At 37.0% G+C, this 20,177-nt stretch overlaps 1 protein-coding gene across 3 annotated transcripts; it reads left to right on the top strand.

Annotated features, from left to right (window-relative positions):
* The first annotated feature begins 661 nt into the window (after positions 1-661).
* Positions 662-16,806, top strand: LOC105697781 (ras-related protein rab7). 3 transcript variants are annotated; one of them, XM_012421433.2, is made up of 5 exons: positions 662-814; positions 10,614-10,806; positions 11,332-11,550; positions 13,319-13,456; positions 14,118-16,806. In XM_012421433.2, exons 2-5 carry the CDS (start codon positions 10,627-10,629, stop codon positions 14,202-14,204), a joined length of 624 nt encoding a protein of 207 aa, XP_012276856.1. In that variant the 5' UTR covers positions 662-814; positions 10,614-10,626; the 3' UTR covers positions 14,205-16,806. The 3 variants fall into 3 exon arrangements, with proteins under 3 accessions (XP_012276856.1, XP_012276857.1, XP_012276858.1); XM_012421434.2 differs by lacking the exon at positions 662-814 and adding an exon at positions 851-1,306; XM_012421435.2 differs by lacking the exon at positions 662-814 and adding an exon at positions 2,552-2,572.
* Positions 16,807-20,177: the final 3,371 nt, after the last annotated feature.

Genomic DNA, 20,177 nt, shown 5'->3' with positions numbered 1-20,177 from the left:
CATTCGAAATAAGTATCTAAAACATAAAATACCATTTTTTATTTCGTATTTGAAATAAGAACAATACACTATTATGGATTTCCTATTTTAAATAGATCTTGAATTTATTTCCATTTGAAATTAAATACTTTCAGAGAAATGAGAATGTTAAAAAAGAATCGATCGGAATGGTACTTGTTCTATCAACTGCATCAACTCTCGAAAAAGTTAAACAACACGCATAACGAACGAACGAAATAGCCACTTTCGCAACAACTGATGAAATTAAATTGCTTACTTGTATTTTAAATACAAATACAAGTCATAAAATTATGTGTCCGAATAAAGCATGGACAACGAAGGGTTAACGTTACGAGTAGATGGCACAGTTTATTCAAGACGACAGTTCTCGCGGAGGAGTCGATCCTCCTTTCCCTCTGTCAATTATTCGATAGCGGTCGTCGCAAAATGACAATCCACCGTCCGAGCCGCGGAAGGGGATTGACTACCAATCAGGAGGCTAAAGGATGAGACAACAATATGGCGATCCTACCCCCTCCCTTTCTGACGCGCCAGCTTCCCCCCTTAGTCGAAGATGGGACTTCGGGCTCCATCCATATATTCTTACGTCCATGGTAATAATCATTCGAATCTCGATAGATCTCGAACTGCGAGTGCAATCGAGATTCGACCCTTTGTCTCGTAGCTCGGTCGATAAGCTGGTGGCGAGCCGTTTGTCACATTCTCGTGATTTCATAATACGCCATTTTCTTTGTGTGCGCAGTGTCTGAGCAGCAGAAGGACTCAACCTCGTTACTTTTTTATCATCCTCGAGGTAAAGCATCGCCCAGTTGTCAGGGTTTGGTTCTGGTGGTTTGTTCCGTCGGATATAGTTGTCGTGCAGTGATCGCCTCGAGTGGTCGCGTAACTCGTTACTCCGCCACTTTGTGTGTTGACAGCTTTCTCCGTTCTGTCTTTGCGTTTCGCTCGACGAAATTCTGACGAGTTTCCTTTGTCAACATCGAAAACTGTCTTGCGCCTCGCATGTCCGCGCGATCGGCACTCGTCGACATGTTGAGAGCTTCTTTTCTCGACGGGCCGACTCGTTAATTTACTCAACCGAGGTCCGCCTTTTTTTTAAACAAAGTGCACTGGCGTCATTCAAGGAGTACTTTTCCACTTTCATCACGATGATTCACTAGAAAAAGAATAGGCACACGATTCAAATAGCAAGATCTGATGGATCTTCGCTAATCTACTTCGATAAAGTGCATTTGGAACTAAGAGATTCCGATTGAACCCATAAATTAAAGTAAAGCATCGTCAGGTAATGAACTTTCTGCAAAGTTCAGCAAAAGCTTTGTAACGATCTGTAATATTTCTTTAAGGGGCCTCCCTGGCGTTGACCACCAATGAGTAAGATCTATGGGATTTAAAAAATAAAACTATGTCGTATCAACTTGAATTTTTCTGGGTACATTTAACTACAGTTTGACTTTGATTTTATTTTTTCTAGTAAACATTGAATCGTTCTGGAGTTATATATATAAGTTGTTGAAGTGTTTCTAAAAAAAAGTTTTTCGATGGTAACCTTAAAATTGGCTGTTATAGATGGCTGTGATAAAATAAAAAGATTCTTCGTTTACGTAAGTATGGCTATATATGATACGGGCATTATCTAAAAATGTTGACAATTACTAAAAGGGCAGCATTTGGAAAGAAAAGTTTTAAAGTGAAATGAAAGGGTCATTCTATACATATAAAACTTAAAAATATTTATAAAACTTTTCTCCAAACTGGTTGCATCGAATCATTTGAGACTTCAGCTCATGATTATGAAGGCCCTATGGAAGAACGCAATGCTCGTGAAATTTCATTTTTCACCAAACAAAATGTCATCTTGGTTTTAGTCTAGTTTAAATAAAAAATAGTTTGAAAAACAAAATTTCATAAGCATTGCATTCTTCCTTCGGGGCCTTCTTAATCACGTGCTAAAGTTTCAAACAATTTGGTGCACCCAGTTTGGAGGAAAGTTTTATAAATATTTAGACGTTTTGATATGTATAGAATGGCCCTTTCATATCACCTTAATTTTATGTAAAAGAATAGTTAATTTTTTTTATCGCAAATTTGAAATTTGCATAAATTGAAAAACTTCTGCTTTGAACAAAAATCAGAGATCTACTGAATATAATTGCACAATTTCAAGTGAATTTGATAATTTTTTAGATATTGTTACCATTGCAAAAAATACTGTTTTGAGAAAAACGCATTTAATGTTTTATGTGCATCTGTTTTGTACGCAAAATGTAATTTATAACACACAGCTAATAAGCTTTTTCAGGAATGTAGAAGTAAGACTTTCCTCTTTGTAAAGCTTTTTTGTTCGATCGAAAAAAAATCAATTTTGGCGGTTCTTAACACTCGGGAGGCCCTTCGAGAATAATGGAAAATGATTTTCAGGGGTGGTATTTCAAAGTGGCTCGTAAGTTCTTTTACCGTTTAAAAATATTATAACCTTTTTGGCATTAATCTCTCTTAAACTTTTGTTTCAGGTTTCGAAAGTGTACTCTCTGGAAATTTGTTATGCACGGTATGGCTAAAGACACGATGCAGTTATTCGGGTGTATTTTCAAAATGCAAGTAATTTCGCGAAATGCTGATCTCAATTGGCCTCTTTGTTTGCTCGATTTGATAGCACCAGACTTTTTCCATAGAGGCTATTCAAAGGGTATATGACAAGCCCAGGGACTATCTAGCAGCTTAAGATGATACGAAGGTGGCATCCGAGGGGTTAATCATTTATGTAACTTATCTTTAAACTGGGTGTACCAAATTGTTCGAAGATTTACCACATGAATTAGAGCCTCTAAGGAAGGTCCTAGCCCCTCAAATTTACTTCTCGTTTATTTTTGTTAGAAATACTTTTTCAGTTTTGTATGAAAAATTATATTTCATGAACGTGAGGATCTTTTTTAGGGTCTTCATATTCATGAGGTAAAATTTGAAGTACTTTAGTAACCCAGTTTGTAAAATGTTTTATAAACCACTGACCCCTCGGTTGCTGATTTGAAATGCTCTTAACACGTCTGGCTTCGGTGCTTGAATTACTTCCAGAATGTTGTCCTTAACCCTTTGTGGACGATTGACGCATACATGCGTTCGGCGTAAACCACCATTGAACTGTTCCATCTGCAAAGGGTTAAGGTTATAAGTCGGGTACACATCTGAGCACAAACGCGTACGAGGCAAGGCACAAAGGCATACGAGAGTGGTCAAACAATCGAAGAGCGGTAAACTGTCTCGGACCGTTCGACATACCCACGAAGTAGTATAAAGAAATACAACGCCATGTATTGAAATCGTCCCCACTAGAGGTCTAAGATCTTCAGATTTTTCTGATCTAGTGCCGAGAGCATCCCCTGGATGAAATTGTGCAATTAAAAATTATCGCCTGCTAGCGAGTCCGCTAGTCTTTATTACGTTAAAAACATCACATTCTGGATATCATCGGTGGATTATCATTTCGCTTTGCATACCTTGATTGCAAAATTAAAAGTATTTTAGATCATTTACGTAGGTAGGAAATATTTTGGTCATGTAGGATTGGAGTTCCTTCATTTACCGCAAGTGGCGCTCGCATCGTTAGATTAGCGAAAATCTGAGATCATGGGTCCTGATTCTGGGGTCACTTTCGGTGGAATCAACTATTGTTTTGCCTCGCCTTGCCCCGTATGCGTTCGTGTTCAGATGTGAACCCAGCTATACACATCCGAGTACCAGGCATTCGTTCTGTCTCGTACGCGTTCGAGTTTAGATGTGTACCCGACTATATAAATGTGGCGTCCGAGGGATCTCGATGAAATGTGAAGACCCTGAGAAAGGTTCCAATATCCATGAAATCTCATTTTTTTTTTAAATGTTTTTAAATATTTTTATTTTTTATGAAGATGAAAATTTATCGGTGTCAGGACCCCAGAGCCTCCATGTTCACGTAGCAAAATTTAAAACGATTCGGTACGCCCAGTTTGGAGAGAAAAGTTTTATGAATGGAACCCATGACTACACGTCACTTTCGTATCACCATAAGAACTGTCAGGGAAAGTGCTATAGAAGAGGCCAATTGAAATCATAATTTTTCGAAATTATTCGTTCTTCGAAAATCTGCTTTAGCAGCTACATCATGGCTGCTCCCTCCGCACGAGTGTAAAACATTTCCGAGGAATATATTTTCCAAATGTAAAACAAAAATTTGAGAAATATTAGTGTCAACGAGAATGATTCAATGTTTAGGTAGTATCGCGACTCATGGGAGGAACCCTGTATAAAGTTGCGATAAACGGAAAAAGTTTATTTGATTTTAGAGGTGTAATGTAAAAATATTAATAAAGTACATATAGCATCGGTGCTATCTGCTATGGTTTTTAGTATACGTAAAGAACATATATCGTGCTACACATTCCTCTGCGATTGATTTTATAAGCATTTAACAAGAATAGCATTATCTTTATCTGAACAAAAAAGTGGCATTGGCCATGCAAATGTAATTCTTGTGATTCTGAGTTTTTGTACATCTATAGTGTTCTATAAGACGTCTAATTACATTTCAATCACTTCACTGTGTGCAGTTTTTTTTTAAGAATTATAGAAAACGATAATTTTCAAGATTGATACAATGAATATAAAATTGTAAGGATTGAAGTGAGTTTATTTGACGTTAGAGGTGTAGTGTACATTTTTTATGGTATACTTACAGCAGCAGTGTTGTTTTCTATGACGTTTAAATAAAGAACATGTACTGTGGAAACGTCTCTGTGCAATTGATTTTATGGGCATTTAACAAAATTGCATTTTTGTTTCCATAGGACAGAGTTTTTATGTGTCTGTAATGCTCTATAAGTCAATCTCTGATTAAGCTTCCCTCTCTTTTTTCTTTTTCATTGTGACGATATAAAAGCATAGATCACATTTATACCTAATTGATAATTACGGAATAAAGCAATTTTCATCATAATCATTGATATCATTTTATGCTTCATGATTTTGAGTTTAGAATTAGGAACGAACGATAAAATTGTTATTCGAGGTCATATTTTTGACATAAACAGTCTGGTGAAGAGTGATGATACAGATTTGGAAAAAAAAAACATTACATATCATCTTAACACTTACAAGGAAACATTCCCAAGTGTCCGCCGCCGATCTCACTGATTTTCATATACGTTGAAAAACACGAAAATCTAAGAGATACGTGTTTTTTTTTTTTCATCTGCAATGGTCCACATTTAAGGGGTGAAACAACTCCCCAAAGTGTGGCGAAAATTCGATTTTTATATTAATTTTCGTAGAAGCATTGGAGGGATTTCGACGAAACTTGGCATAAACGTATTCTGTATATGGCTGATGAAAACAATATTGTCCAGGAATGTTATACTACCTCAAAGGGATGAACTGCCCTTTGGACGAAATTTGTTTGTAATATCTATTAAACAAGCACTGCTACTTAAGTTCCACTTACGCCATGTGATTGCTCACAAAAAATGGGGAAATACGTGTTTTTTGCTTTTTGCCAATAAATATTTATACACCGGTTGAAAAGAATGGATGTAGGTGGTATATGGGGATATCCCGACTATCTTTATTGGGTTATATCGTCATCGAATCTGTTGCGAAACAATTTCAGTCTCCTAAAGTGTTTCTTTAATTTATTTATAAATAATTGCGTGTTATAAAAACCAACGACATTTGGGGAATTAGCACGGTTACACGATTTATGTACAATTAATTGGTCACGATATGACTCAACGAAGATAGTCGGGATATACCCAACTACCACCTACATCCATTCTATTCAACCGATGTATAAATGTTTATTGGCAAAAAGCAAAAAACACGTATTTCCTCATTTCTCGTGAGCAATCACATGGCGTAAGTGGAACTTAAATAGCAGTGCTTGTTTAATAGATATTACAAACAAATTTCGCCCGAAGGGTAGTTCACTCCCTTGAGGTGGTGTAGCATTCTTAGACAATATTGTGTTTTCACCGTCCTCATACAGAATACGTTTATGCCAAGTTTCGTTGAAATCTCTCCACTGCTTCTACGAAAATTAATATAAAAATCGAATTTTCGCCAAACTCTGGAGGGTTATTTCACCCCTTAAATGTGGACCATTGCGGATAAAAAAAGAAACATGTGTCTCTTAGATTTTTATGTTCTTCAACACATATGAAAATCAATAAGATCGGCAACGGACACTTGGGAATGTTTCCTTGTTAGCCAACGGAATGGGGAGATCTCCCCGTTTTAAATTATGTCGCTGCACGACCAATCGGGGAGATCTCACATTTTGACCTTAGCAACCCGTTTGAAGGGCGGGGGACAGCGTATGTTAGTTTGGCTTGCCCGAGCGCGGTGGAAGACGTACAGCGGGGGACACGAATGCTTTCCCTGCAAACACGGTAACGGCAATGCATGATGAGAAGGCATTCATGTCGACCAGTGTACAGTTCGCTATGGCGCGCGCGGTTGGTTAAGTGTTAAGGGGATGCGTAAGTGGCATCCGAAAGCTCAATCGTTCATAAAACTTTTCTAAGCACTGGGTGTCTCAAATCGTTTCATACTTTAAAACGTGAAGATGGAGACCCTAAAGTAGGTCCTGAAACTCGCGAAATTTCATTTTTTATAAACTATTTTTAAAATACCTCTAAACAAATTTGAAAAGAATTGAAATTTCATGAGTTTCAGGACCTTCCTAATATGCTCCTCATTCGCGTTGTAAATTTTCAAACTATTCGGTAAATCGAGTTGGGAGAAAAGTTTTATAAACAAAATCTCTCCGATGCCACTTTCACATCACCTTAATATCGCGAAGGTAAATGCAAAGGAGGGTTTAAGTGTAGATTGAAATACCTGTAACCATATGATAAAATAATTGGACACTTTCAAAAGATTGATAATGGTTTTTGAACAGGAAATTGAAAATTAACTATCTGGTTTCCTTTGCAGTATCGTTTTTTCCATACGTAATTGTTTGTTTCATGTTTTGAAATGCCAAAGCGGATAAGCATAGATAAAATTACTTGCGATTGTACACGTCGAGTAATTAGTCTCTTTGCATGCATGCTTTCATTTTATGAAAATCAGAGTGGAAGCACATTTTAACTATATCCTACTTAATGAATGTTACGTATTATCACAGGGTGATTATCAACAAAAGATATCTCATATTTTGTAATGTGATGCAAATGTTGTATACAATGGGTGGTATCGTCATTACTTTACGACGATATTTTGTTTCTGTGACAAACAAATGAAAGGATTTGGTCTAACGTACGATCAAATTTTGTACGAATAGCAGATTAGGTGCGAATAGTATACAGGGTGTCTCAGACCTCACAAACAAGAAACATATGTCAGTAATCTCTATTTAATTCTGAAAAAGAATATTAGGATAAAGTTTCGAAAAGTACACATCTTTGATTAATTTGAAACTTCGTAGATCCATATACTTTGCCCCACTGATTACGAATATAATATTGAAAATTGGCGCAAATGTTATCTTCAAGATCAGAATGATTTTTTATAACATTTAAAAGTTTACATATTTTAATTAGTACAGGTTTAAGAGAAAAAGGTTTCAGATAAAAATTGTACCTTTTGAAAAAATACATCTTTTATGACGTATACACTTTTTTCTAAAACTGATATTTTTCGAGAAAAATGAGATACATTTCTGAAATACAAAAGTAGTTTATATAACTAACCTAAACTACCCCGATCCTGATATACTACCTATATCCTGACACCCCTCTCTCCCGTTCTCCCGTATTTATCATATAAGGATCTCCGACTACAACTTTTATCTGACGCTTTTTCATCCTAAACCTTTATTAATCTAAATAATGTGAAACTTTGCAAAAATAATTAACAATCATTTTCCCCTTGGAGACAATATTTTTGGCCGATATTCCCTTTAAAATTCCCGTTTCAAATTAATTGGAGGTATGCGCTTTTCGGAATTTCGCCCGAATATTTAACGCAAACTTGAATCCGAATTGTAGTTTCGAAATTAGAGTAGTTTAATGTTAACCCGTCACCAAACAGGATGAATCGCCGAACAATGCCTGTACAAGCATCTCATTATCCGTATCATCTTGGGGTTCAAATCTCATTTTCGTGTGAGCTCGCATTCGCAGTCTCTTCTAACGTAATAAAATTTAAGAATCTAGCGAACAAATCTCTTTTGTCTTTTGTACCGGCACTGCTCGGTGGTTAAACCTGCTTCGTGTTTGGTGACCTTTAACACGTTGGACGCAACGCCGATTTTACGTGCCGTTCCGCTCACGCCACAATTAGCCGTCAAGCGGACCCTTTGGGGCCGCTCGCCGGTAGGTGCAAGTACGCAAGGACCGACACGCTCGCGGCGATAACAAGAACGAAAAGTCTGCCGCCGGCGAGGTCTGAACGGAAAGTCTAGCGCGGATCCCTAGGGACCGGCGAGGCGTTTTAACGTGTTAAGGTGAAGTCAAACACGTCGAGGAACTTGATCGACGTCGATAAAGAAGATTTTTCTAAATGCCTACGTTGCCGACGTTCGTTTTTATATCGACAGCTGGGTCGAAGTATATTGGGTATTGTCCCAAACGGCATACTCCACCTGTCGTTTACGTACAATGATTATAAAGAAATCGAAGTAAAATTCCAGAAATCCTCTGGATTCGTGCTTCCCGGGGCCCTAATTGACTGCCGAGGGACTCCCTGCGCCATCTGTGATTTCCAGGTCAATTAAATTTCCCCTCCAAGACCTCGTATTCCCATCGTTTTAGCATAGAAACGCATACAACACTTTTTTTGCCTTTATCCCGTTCAAATGCGAGTTAACGATTACCAGAGTGTTCTAAATTGTCGTAAAATTGTCCTGACTCTTTCGATTTTCATATCAGAGCGTTCGATAATTGTATATTGATCGAAATATGAAAACTTGACGCCATTTTGGTTCTGGTCTGGGCTGAGTTAAACAGTTTTTTTAAAAAATCCAAATTTTGAATGTGCCGGGACAATTCTTAGATGATCAGGAGTGATGTGTCAAAGTTTTGGACAGTTTGGTCTAATGCCCTTAAGAAAAAGTGTTGTATTCGAATCGACTGATTTGAAGGGGGTTTCACTTCACCTTAACACGTTCAATCCGGCGTGAACCACCGGTGGTTCACAGGCATTGCTTTCATCTGGCGGCAAAAAATGCGCCGGGTTGAACGTGTTAAACTACTGTAGCTTTGAAACTACAGAGTCGTTCCGCTCACGCCACAATTAGCCGTCAAGCGGGCCCTTCGGGGCCGCTCGTCGATAGGTGGAAGTACGCAAGGACCGACACGCTCGCGGCGATAACGAGAACGAAAAGTCTGCCCCGCCGGTCCGTACGGACCGGCGAGGTCTGAACGGAAAGTCTAACGCCGATCTCTAGGGACCGGCGTGGCGTTTAACGTGTTAAACTACCGTAGCTTTGAAACTACAATCAGGATTCAAGTTTGCGTTTGACATTCTTTTTCAGAATTAAATCGAGATTATCGTCATGTATTTCTTGTTCGTGAGGTCTGAATCACCCTGTATAATGAGATTCGATTTTCATCGTTGGTAAAGAATGTAAGGTGATACGAAAGAGTCGGCATATATATGACGTATATATGTATATGTGTATGTGGGCGCGTATATATATACACATGTATGTATATAAGGTCAAATCGTTGGTGAAAGTATTCTCTGAAATGAGTGTACCGATTCGTTTAAAATTTTACCATATGAATATGGAGACCCTAAAGTAGGTCCTGAAACTCATGAAATTTCAGTTTTTATAAAAAAAACTTATTTATTTATCATGGACTAGATCCAACATGGCGTGGTCCGTGCACGTTTTCGATGTTTCACGCTTATTGAAGGCTTAGAATCGAAAATGAAGAGTTTCTGGACCTACCTCGAACAATTTAGATTATCATAGAAATGGAATTGCTGCGTCAGAGTGGAAAATGTGGGAAATGCTTTCACCAACGATTTCAAGAGCTTGTCCCGGGGCTAACACGTGTTTTTAGAGGAAAAATTTGGTTGCAGCTAAACGTCACAAATGACGCCATTGGTCAGTTCTAACATAAAAAGTCATATTCACGGGTTTTTGACAGTTTCACATTGATCTCTTTATCATGACTTTACTGAAATGACATATGCAACCCTTCCTTCATTACGTATACTTCTCAACGTAGTCAAAAGACTTCAACATAAATATACGTGTCGGTAACGTGACGCGCCAGCTTATGTTTGCGACTTGAGTACCCAAAATGGGGTTCCCACCGAAAAGGGTACCGATGAATTTTATTTTATAGACGTCCATTAAATTTCTCAGCACCTTTCATATCACGTCAATGTCCCGAGTTATGATATTTGACTCGCTCTTCGAACAGTTAAAATAAACCCTTTCCACTCCAGTGTCGTCTTTGCGGTGACAATTTGACTGGCCCAAGAAGGAGTGCAAAGGGTTAATGCCGTAACAAGGCTTAAGTGGAACTAAGTTCTAGTTAGGTGCCGGAAACACTTACTTTTATCGTCCAAATGAATAGATATCATGTGGATGTTATAATTTTCAGCTGAGAACACAGAATGGCATCGCGCAAGAAAGTGCTACTTAAGGTTATCATTCTGGGCGATTCGGGTGTGGGGAAAACATCCCTCATGAATCAGTACGTCAATAAGAAGTTCAGCAATCAATACAAGGCAACAATAGGTGCTGATTTCCTTACCAAGGAAGTGATGGTCGACGATAGGATAGTTACGATGCAGGTGAGATGATTAACCACTTCTTTACTACACTAATCTCTTATTAAGTATTCTTAAGGTCAAGTGACATTTCCATTAAATCAGTCAATTCTAATAAAACACTTTTTTTTTTATGGGTATTGCATCGAACTGCCGGAAACATTAGCACGTGACTCGTGAGCACTTCAGAAATCCCCCGACTATTACAAATTTAGATCTACAAAAAAAATTTCGACAGCCTAGGCCAGAACCAAAATGGCGTCATGCTCTTATATTTCGATAAATATATGCAGGGTTGATAAAAATCATGATTTCTTTTAAAAAAAAATCAAAGTTCGTTGATTATTTTTAAATCATGATTAAAATCACGATTTTTTTTAATGCCTCAATTATTTAAACAAGCCCCTCATTTAAAGGATTTGGTACCATTAGGTTTTTGGTACCAAAGGATTAGATACCATTCCTTGTAAGGAACCTTTAGATTGCCGTAGTAATTAATCTTACCTAGAGAGTGAATTTTTCCCTCAGCGTGACTGTTTCTTTTTTCAGATCTGGGACACGGCGGGACAGGAGAGATTTCAGTCATTGGGAGTCGCCTTCTACAGAGGCGCAGATTGCTGCGTTCTGGTATTTGACGTAGCAGCACCTAGTAGCTTCAAATCATTGGATTCGTGGAGGGATGAGTTTCTCATCCAAGCATCTCCGCGAGATCCAGACAACTTCCCCTTTGTTGTACTTGGAAACAAGGTCGATCTTGAGACAAGAGCGGTGAGTTTTACGTACAATTTCGCCGGGTGTACAAGTTACCAACAACCTTTAAGGTGAAGTGAAACACGTCGAGGAACTTGATAGACGTCGATAAAGAAGATTTTTCTAAATGCCTACGTTGCCGACGTTCGTTTTTATATTGACAGCTGTGTTGAATTATATTGGGTATTGTACCAAACAGCATACTCCACCTGTCGTTTTTGTACAATAATTATAAAGAAATCGAAGTAGAACTCCAGAAATCCTCTGGATTCATGCTTTCTGGGGCCCTAATAGACCGCAGAGGGACCCCCTGCGCCATCTGTGATTACCAGGTCAATTAAATTCTCACTCCGAGACCTCGTACTCCCATCGTTTTAGCATAGAAGCGCATAAAACACTTTTTTTGCCTTGATCCCGTTCAAATGCGAGTTTATCGATTACCAGAGTGTTCTAAATTGTCGTAAAATTGTCCTGACCTTTTCGTTTTTCATATCGGAGCCTTCGATAATTTCGATAAATTATATATTGATCGAAATATGAGAGCTCGACGCCATTTTGGTTCTGGTCTGGGCTGAGTTAAACAGTTTTTTTAAAAAATCCAAATTTTGAATGTGCCGGGACAATTCTTAGATGATCAGGAGTGATATGCCCTTAAAAAAAAGTGTTGTATTCGAATCGACTGATTTGAAGGGGGTTTCACTTCACCTTAAAGGGACATGAAAGACGCCAAGAAATGTAATAGACGTCGGTACAAAAGATTCTTCTGACCGATTTACCATCTGAATTGGCAAGCGACGTTACCAACATTTTTATACTGACAGTTGTGTCGTACTCTACTGAGTATTGTATGGAATGGCATACTCCATATGTCGTTTCGATAGAATGATTATAATGCGAAGTCAAACTCAAGAAATCTGAATTCGTGATTTTTGATATTCTAATCGACTGTGGCGCCATCTGTTACATTAAGCGGCAGCCGCTACTAGTGTTTTTAACATCTCGAGAATTGAAGCTCGAGTAGTATAACCGAGAATATTACGGTAATTTATAAATTACGGTGTAGGATTCATAAATCTTAGAAGAATTTATGAGAATATGATAGAACTGAAAGAATTTATATTTAAATTAAGCTTTTCGTAATAATGTATTACATTTGACAGTATCAATTATATTTTTAAGAACTATAACCAATCTGGTTCTTAAAATTAAATATCTCTTACCCAGTCTGTTCTGTCATTATTTGTAAACAATATAAGAACATCTCCAACACGAGTTAAAAGTGTTGGTTGCTAGCAAAGGAACGCTAACCGTATATCTTTGTATTCATATAAACAATCACTTAAATTTTTGCTCTAAACGCACATGTTAGTCACGTGACGAGCCAGCATTTTCTTGCAATCGTTGGTGAAAGTATTTTCCATATTTTCCCATCTGACTGTAATATTCCATTTTTACGGTATTCTAATTTGTTCGAGCTAGGTCCTGAAACTCTTCATTTTCAATTATAAGCCTCCAAGAAGCGTAAAACATTAAAAACGTGCACGGACCACCATTGTTGGTTCTAGTCCATGATAAATAAATGAACTTTTTATCAAACATAAAATGTCATGTGTTTCAGGACCTACTTTGGGGCCTCCGTATTCACGTAGTAAAATTTGAAACGAATCGGTACACCCAATTCGGTGAATACGTTGACCAACGATCTGACCTCTCAGATATATTTAGGCTGACTATTCATATCAGCTTAAGTATATGACTTATTTACACTTTATCATTTTACTTACAGGTATCGAGTAAGAGGGCGCAACAGTGGTGTCAATCCAAGAACAACATCCCTTACTTCGAGACCAGTGCAAAAGAGGCTATTAACGTTGAGCAGGCTTTTCAAACGATAGCTAAAAATGCTTTAGCTCAAGAGAGCGAGGTTAGTTAATTGTTCATGTTCTGGTTTGTTAAAGTGTTCTCTGTAGTTCTTTGGTGTTTGATTGAACACATGAATTCACATACAGTTGCTCGTCGATCCATAGAGATGATCGGTATTATCATCTTATTGTAAATGAAATCATAAGCATAGACAATTTTCTTATTTATTTTGTTTAGTTTCAGTACCTGTAATACAGATAATTAAGGGGGTACCTTATATCATTGTAGCTACTATAAATATTAGAAGAATTGAAAGAAGTTCATCATAGTCGTTATTTTGTATTTATGTTAGATTGATGGAGAAACAGAGTACAGTAGAAGCTGTACAACTACCAAGCCGATCAAATAACCGGGTTTAAAATTTTGATTGAAAGCCACTTCTCTACGACGTTGACTGGGTAAAAAAACCGCGAGGGGAGAGAGATATATAACGCAAAATTGATTTAATATTTGTTAAAGGAAAAGTAGTGAAATCAGTTAAGGGAAAGCAATAATTTTGAAGGAAAATTGTAGAACCTGTCATTTGACCGGCTTGGTAGGTTTAATGTTAATCTCGGCCTATTTCGTTTATTGTTTCTATGATTTGTACCAACTTAGTCGGGGACAAGTAATGGAAGTAATATCGGTGTAGCTATGTTTTGATAATCTCGTGATTTTTCCAGGTGGAATTGTACAATGAGTTCCCGGACCAGATCAAGTTGACGAACGACCAAAGGGGTAACGGTAAAGGCGATTCCTGTGCCTGTTAGTTCGCGGATTGATGGAACCACGAGCGAGTTTAAAGAAACGAAGGTCAGATCGTACACTCCGCGAGAAGGAAACGCGGAGTAATTCACCGAGAATCGCGCATAGCGGCTGGAAGTGTCTCCTCGAGGAGCCTAAAGAGCGCTTCTTGGGGTCTCATATCTCCTTGAGAGCCGAATTCGTTGAGTTCGCAGTGCAACTTCAAGAACTCGATTGCGCCCTTCCTGACTCCTTCAGTTTTCGCTCCCGAGGAACTTCTTCGTGCGGTGCAATCAAAGGAACCGCGGATTAATGTATATACATGGGCGCATTGTAGGAAAGGTTGAACCTGTCTTTTCTTTTAACTCGTTTATAAAGGAAATTCATTAATTGCCGATTCTTCGCGCAGAATACGTATGATCGCGAACCGAGGGACGTTTGTGAGACTTTCCGATTGACGGCGGGGTCGGCGCTCTGTCCATGATGATACCGACGATTCCATTAAAGATTTCATTTCAAGATTCAACGGTCTACCTGGCACTCTTCCAGGACTAAATTAACGTTCCATACTCGAAATACCAAGTAGCGTGCACGTCCTTTGCGTAAATTGCTACCACTCCCGTTAGTTCGATCATTTCCGTTTCCTCGACACATGATTTGAGATGCCGAGTATAAGAGTAGGGCAACCAACAACTGTATATTAGTGTCTCAATTTGTCACCATCAGTTTTAATAGATTACTTTCAGGAAAACTTGTGATGACTCAGTACCTTGTAGATGATTGTTGATGAATTTAACGTTGTATCTTGCGACACCTCGAAGAAAACCTGCGGATGTATAAAAAGTATACAATTGTTATTAACACGAGTATATGAATTATATAAGAATGTAATATTGCTACGTTACAATGTATAAGAGCCTTTCATATATACATGTATATCTTTTCTTTGATTTAAGGCGTTACCTTGTTTAATCGATTGAAGTTATTAGCTTTTATATGGTTAAAGTTTAGAGCGTTCTTTCAATACTTTTTATACCATTCTTCTTACCTGGACATATTTTATCGGCGATCGAAAGATATTTTTTAATTCGTTTCGGGCGAATTAATAAATATTTTTCATCGTGTCAACTGAGTATGTAAGGCAATAATAAAGATACCTTGGTATGGGTTGATTCTGAAAAGGAACTGCGCACCTCTTGTTGCCAGGACAGGCATTTATACAATTACATCGCTTAATTCTTTCTCGAAAGCCAAATCTACGTTGATATAATGTCAGCCACACGAGCCTTAACTTCTTCAGGGTAAGGGTACATCGAATTTTATGGCCAACTTGTGCGCTCAATTCATGCAAATGATGGCACCAAACTAAATCAAATATCCCCATTCATGAATAATGTGATTACATGTATGGATAAGGAGAAATTGATACGGTCATGATAAGAGAACTTTTGTTCAAACTTTAATCAATTGCTATGTTATATGCATCAGTATCGAACTTATCGAATGATTTGTTAATGTATCATTAATTCACACGAAGAAGTAATATTTTTAAACGTGTGTTTGTAGAACGTTCTAAATTTTGATCACGTCTAGTTGTTAAATATAATTATTCTACATCACCGCTTTATATTATGTTTACAAGAAGAAGCTCGGTTATTTAAACATTTTTTTAAGAAACAACGTTTTCGAAATATGGAAACTGTACACAAGATACCGATCGGTCGCGTCGAGGAAATTTTCGCAACAATTCTAAACCTTAGAGATTGTTTTTGAGAACACTTGCATGGTCCAACTGCCACTCTTGCTAATATTATAAACAGAGTCGTGATCCCCGTCGTCATTGAGCGTTCTTTCCGCAATAAATTACAAGTCGACAAAATAAAAAGTGGCGAATTTTCATTACATTGTAAACGTTATCGATAGGAAAGGAACATGTATACAACTCTCAATTGTACAAGTTTGACGTACACGAAGTAGCGGTGTAAATTGTAAATGTAACATTTTCTATCTGCAGTCCAAAACTTACAGAAATTACGTTTCAAGTCGAGCGCGGCATGAATTGTAGAAACATTCACGGCTGTCGTATCTCAAACTTGTACATTTGTATGCTTGAACTAGCAAAGAATTTAAATGTAATTTAATCATAATTGTAAGTAATTAGAACGTAATTTCATGATTTACAAAGATTATATGAAAGCAGGAAAGAAGTAACTATCTATTTTACGTCTCGGTGAAATTTAAGAAGATAATTTATCGAAACGTAGGAAATGTTATTAAACATTTATTTACCCTCAGAGTACAGAATGTTCTAAAATGCGGATGAAATTATGTTCTAATTAGCTAGTGACGTAATGAATCATGCGTTTCTGTATCTTGGTTCAAAATCCTATTATAGAGACAGAGAATGTTATAAGTAACAAGTCTGCCAGCATAGAGGACTCGTCACTCGTCCGTTCTCTCATTTAAACCGACGTTTTCTCGAGGAATGCATTTCTAATTATACGAAACGTTGACTTGTAATTCTATTGTTTCAAAGAGGGAATTCGTTAACCCGCTGAGGTTAACGGAGCAAACACGAGGTGTAACATTTCATTTCCATTAGTACAATATACATACAAATAGATATTATATATATATATACATATTTAACGTTGCACCCAGCGGGGTCGATGTCTCGTATTCATGGGGAGAGTACGATGTGATGTCAATGGAGTCAGTTTTTTTACAAGCCGTGACATCTTCCTTCCATTCCCTGCACTCTGTTTGCTCCCTCCTACAGTGGTGATGAAAATAATACATTATATGGGCCGGTTGCATATACAACCTCGATATCGCTAATTCAAATTAATTGATTTCAATGATTCAAATTTAATCATAGGTTGACAATCTCTATTGCACCGACGAATATTCAACAAAGATCAATTAATATTAGACAACGGACGCATGCGAAGTGTTTGGTGTTTTCTGATTGGTCGGAAACGATTAATATTTTTATATATGATGTACTGCTTGTCAACCTAACTTCATTAACGTAGTATGATTTACGTACATTGGGAGACATCAATGCCTTCCCATCCTGCACAGGCGATGCCGTATCTGCAGGGGAGACATTCACGTCCGCCATTGTACACTGGGAGACATCAATGCCTTCCCATCCTGCACAGGCGATGCCGTATCTGCAGGGGAGGCATTCGTGTCCGCCATTGTACATAATATACAGCGGCGGCACTGTATTCCCAGTTACAGCATTCGCGTCCGCCAGTACTAAATAAAGTAGAAGCGAGTAAAAGAAAATAGAGAATTAATCGACATTAAAATGAGCGACAAACATGAGAGGTGCCCAAATTATTCTGCTAGATGTATCGAAACTTGTGGCTTCATTCGAGGCAGACATTTCTTACAAGTTTTTGTTTATCTTCACGTTTTATTTATAACTCACCCATTATTGGGACTTACCGTTAGATATTACAACTGAAGGGTACCCTGTTATTTATTTCAAATTTATTTAATAATGACCGTATTTAACATTTTTTTTTTTTCAATTACCTACATCATATCTCACAATATCCTTTTCTTCGTGCCCTATAAATACTGCTTGCAACGCCATCGCTTATCAGTTTTGACACTATTTTAATCTTGATAGTGTTAATCGAAGGAGCTTGAGTGATTAGCTAATAACAGTTTCATAATCCTCTGTTAGTTATATTCAGAGTTGGTGCAACGAAAAATTTCTTAATTCGTGATTAGTTAATTACAGCTAATTAACAGTACACTAATCATAGTTGGTGCAACCGGCCCTTATGACTTCTTTGCACTAAAAACCTGCATTGAACATTTTATTTGTTCATACGTTCAACGTTAAACTCTGACTTGCGTCGTTGCAAGGATAATCTTATGGTTCGCGTACTGTTAGTTGTCGAATGATTTGGTAACATTGAAATTCCTCATAAAAACATTTTTTAGGAATAAGGTATTATGCAAGTGTCATATATCAAAAACTCAAAATATTTATAAAACATTTCTCCAAACAGGGTGCATCGAATAATTTGAAACTTTAACACCTGACAATAGAGGTCTCAATAAAGGTATTATAACTCGTGAAATTTTATTTTCCGAGAAAAATGTTAGTTATCCCGGGCAAGAACCAAAAAAGACTTCCATAACCATGTATTAAAGTGTTAAATGATTTGGTGCGTTCAGTTTGGAGAAAAAAAATATAAATATATTGATGTTTCTATATATTATATAATATATATTATAGAATATATTATATATGTATGTATGTATATAGGATGACTCTTTCATATCACCTTAAAGTGACGTGAAAGGGCATCTGAAGGGTCAATTCGTTTATGAAACTTTTCTCCGAACTGGGTGCACCGAATTGTTCGAAACTTTACCACGTGAATATGGACGCTTTAAGAAAGGTCTTACATCCATGACATTTCATTTTTTTTTTATTGTTCATAAATAATTTCTTAATTTTGTATAGAAATGAAATTGTATGATTGTCAGGACCTTCCTCTGGGTCTTCAAATTCACGTGGCAAAATGTCAAACTATTCGGTACACCGTTTTGAGATAAGTGTCATAAACGAACAACTCCTCAGATTCTTCTTTTACATCACCATAAATACTTATGAAATATCGACAACTTTAAAAATCCTTGTAGTCTTGAAAACCCTGAACGCTCTGACATCTTTAACCCTTTCGTTACGAGCGCCACTTTAGTCGGTAACAAATTCTGCCATATCTGTAGAGTATCTTTTGATTGTATTCATCTGTATTTGATGTATCATCCTAAAAGTACATTTTGATCATACGTAACACATTTTGGCAATCGAGACGAGCCGAGAAGACCAGCTATTGGGATAACTTTTAATTTCTTAAAAGTTTCGAGGTTATACTTTTATTTGGAAATTTAATAATGGAATAATACGACAAAACAGTTGTTATTTAACACATGGAAAAAGCGTACATACAAAAGGATGTCAAGAAGGCGTTGTTCAGGTGGAAGACGTAAGTTCGAACACCGATGACTGCCGACGCAGAATGTCCCAGTGAACACTGTTATATAACTGTTGGATAAATGTTACGTTTTCGAAACTAACATGTTATGTAGCAAAAAAGTAACATGGAAGTTAGATGTTATTATTTCCCACTCAGTAAGGTAACATGTTATGTAACATGTTATATTAATGTTATAATTTCAGTTACCTTAAAATAATATTAATGTTTCATACATTTAATAAAAAAGAAATAGCGCAATTTTATCCAAAATTATATTATTTTTTATTTTTAATTATTCTCTGGTATTTGACAATAGTTAGATATTAAATTACAAATCAGATTCGACTAGCAAACATCGACTGATAATGTGTATGCACGTATGAATTAAAGTCACATTTTTTCATACGAGTAGTGAACAAAATATGACATATATTAATCTTATGACATTTGACGATGAGTTATGACAATGACGATGACGATGATATAATACAATAATTGACAGCACCAATGTAGTGCCGTTTTGTTACAAATATGTGCTGCATATACACAGTAATATCAAGACAGTAACATAATGTAAGATGAGAGTAACAAAGTTATGCTACATTTATATAGATATGATAGTAACAAATGTTATGTAACCTGTTAGCTCCATGTTACTTAACCGTTAAGTTACTGCATTGTAACAAATGTCACGTAACTAGTTAGCTCTACGTTACGTAACTGTTAGGCTATTACATTGTAACAAACGTTATGTTATTTGTTAGTTTTACGTTGCGTAACTGTTAGGTTTGGTGTTCAGTGGGAAACTATAATTTCATTACATCGGAATCGTGCTTTTAAGGGAGCTTGTTAGTCTAGACAGCTAAAACAAGTCATTTATCAGAATCTTTTTTGTTGAATCAAATTATTTTCTTGAAGTAGAAGTTTGCTCACTGTAAAGTACCTGATTTCAGGTGTACGTTTTATTTTTTTTGTATGAAAAAAAATTGG

Source organism: Orussus abietinus, unplaced genomic scaffold (assembly GCF_000612105.2).
Source record: "Orussus abietinus isolate OABI.00-Male unplaced genomic scaffold, Oabi_2.0 scaffold221, whole genome shotgun sequence".
In the NCBI taxonomy this organism is placed as follows: Eukaryota; Metazoa; Arthropoda; class Insecta; order Hymenoptera; family Orussidae; genus Orussus; species Orussus abietinus.
This window is presented reverse-complemented; position numbering and strand designations above follow the sequence as displayed.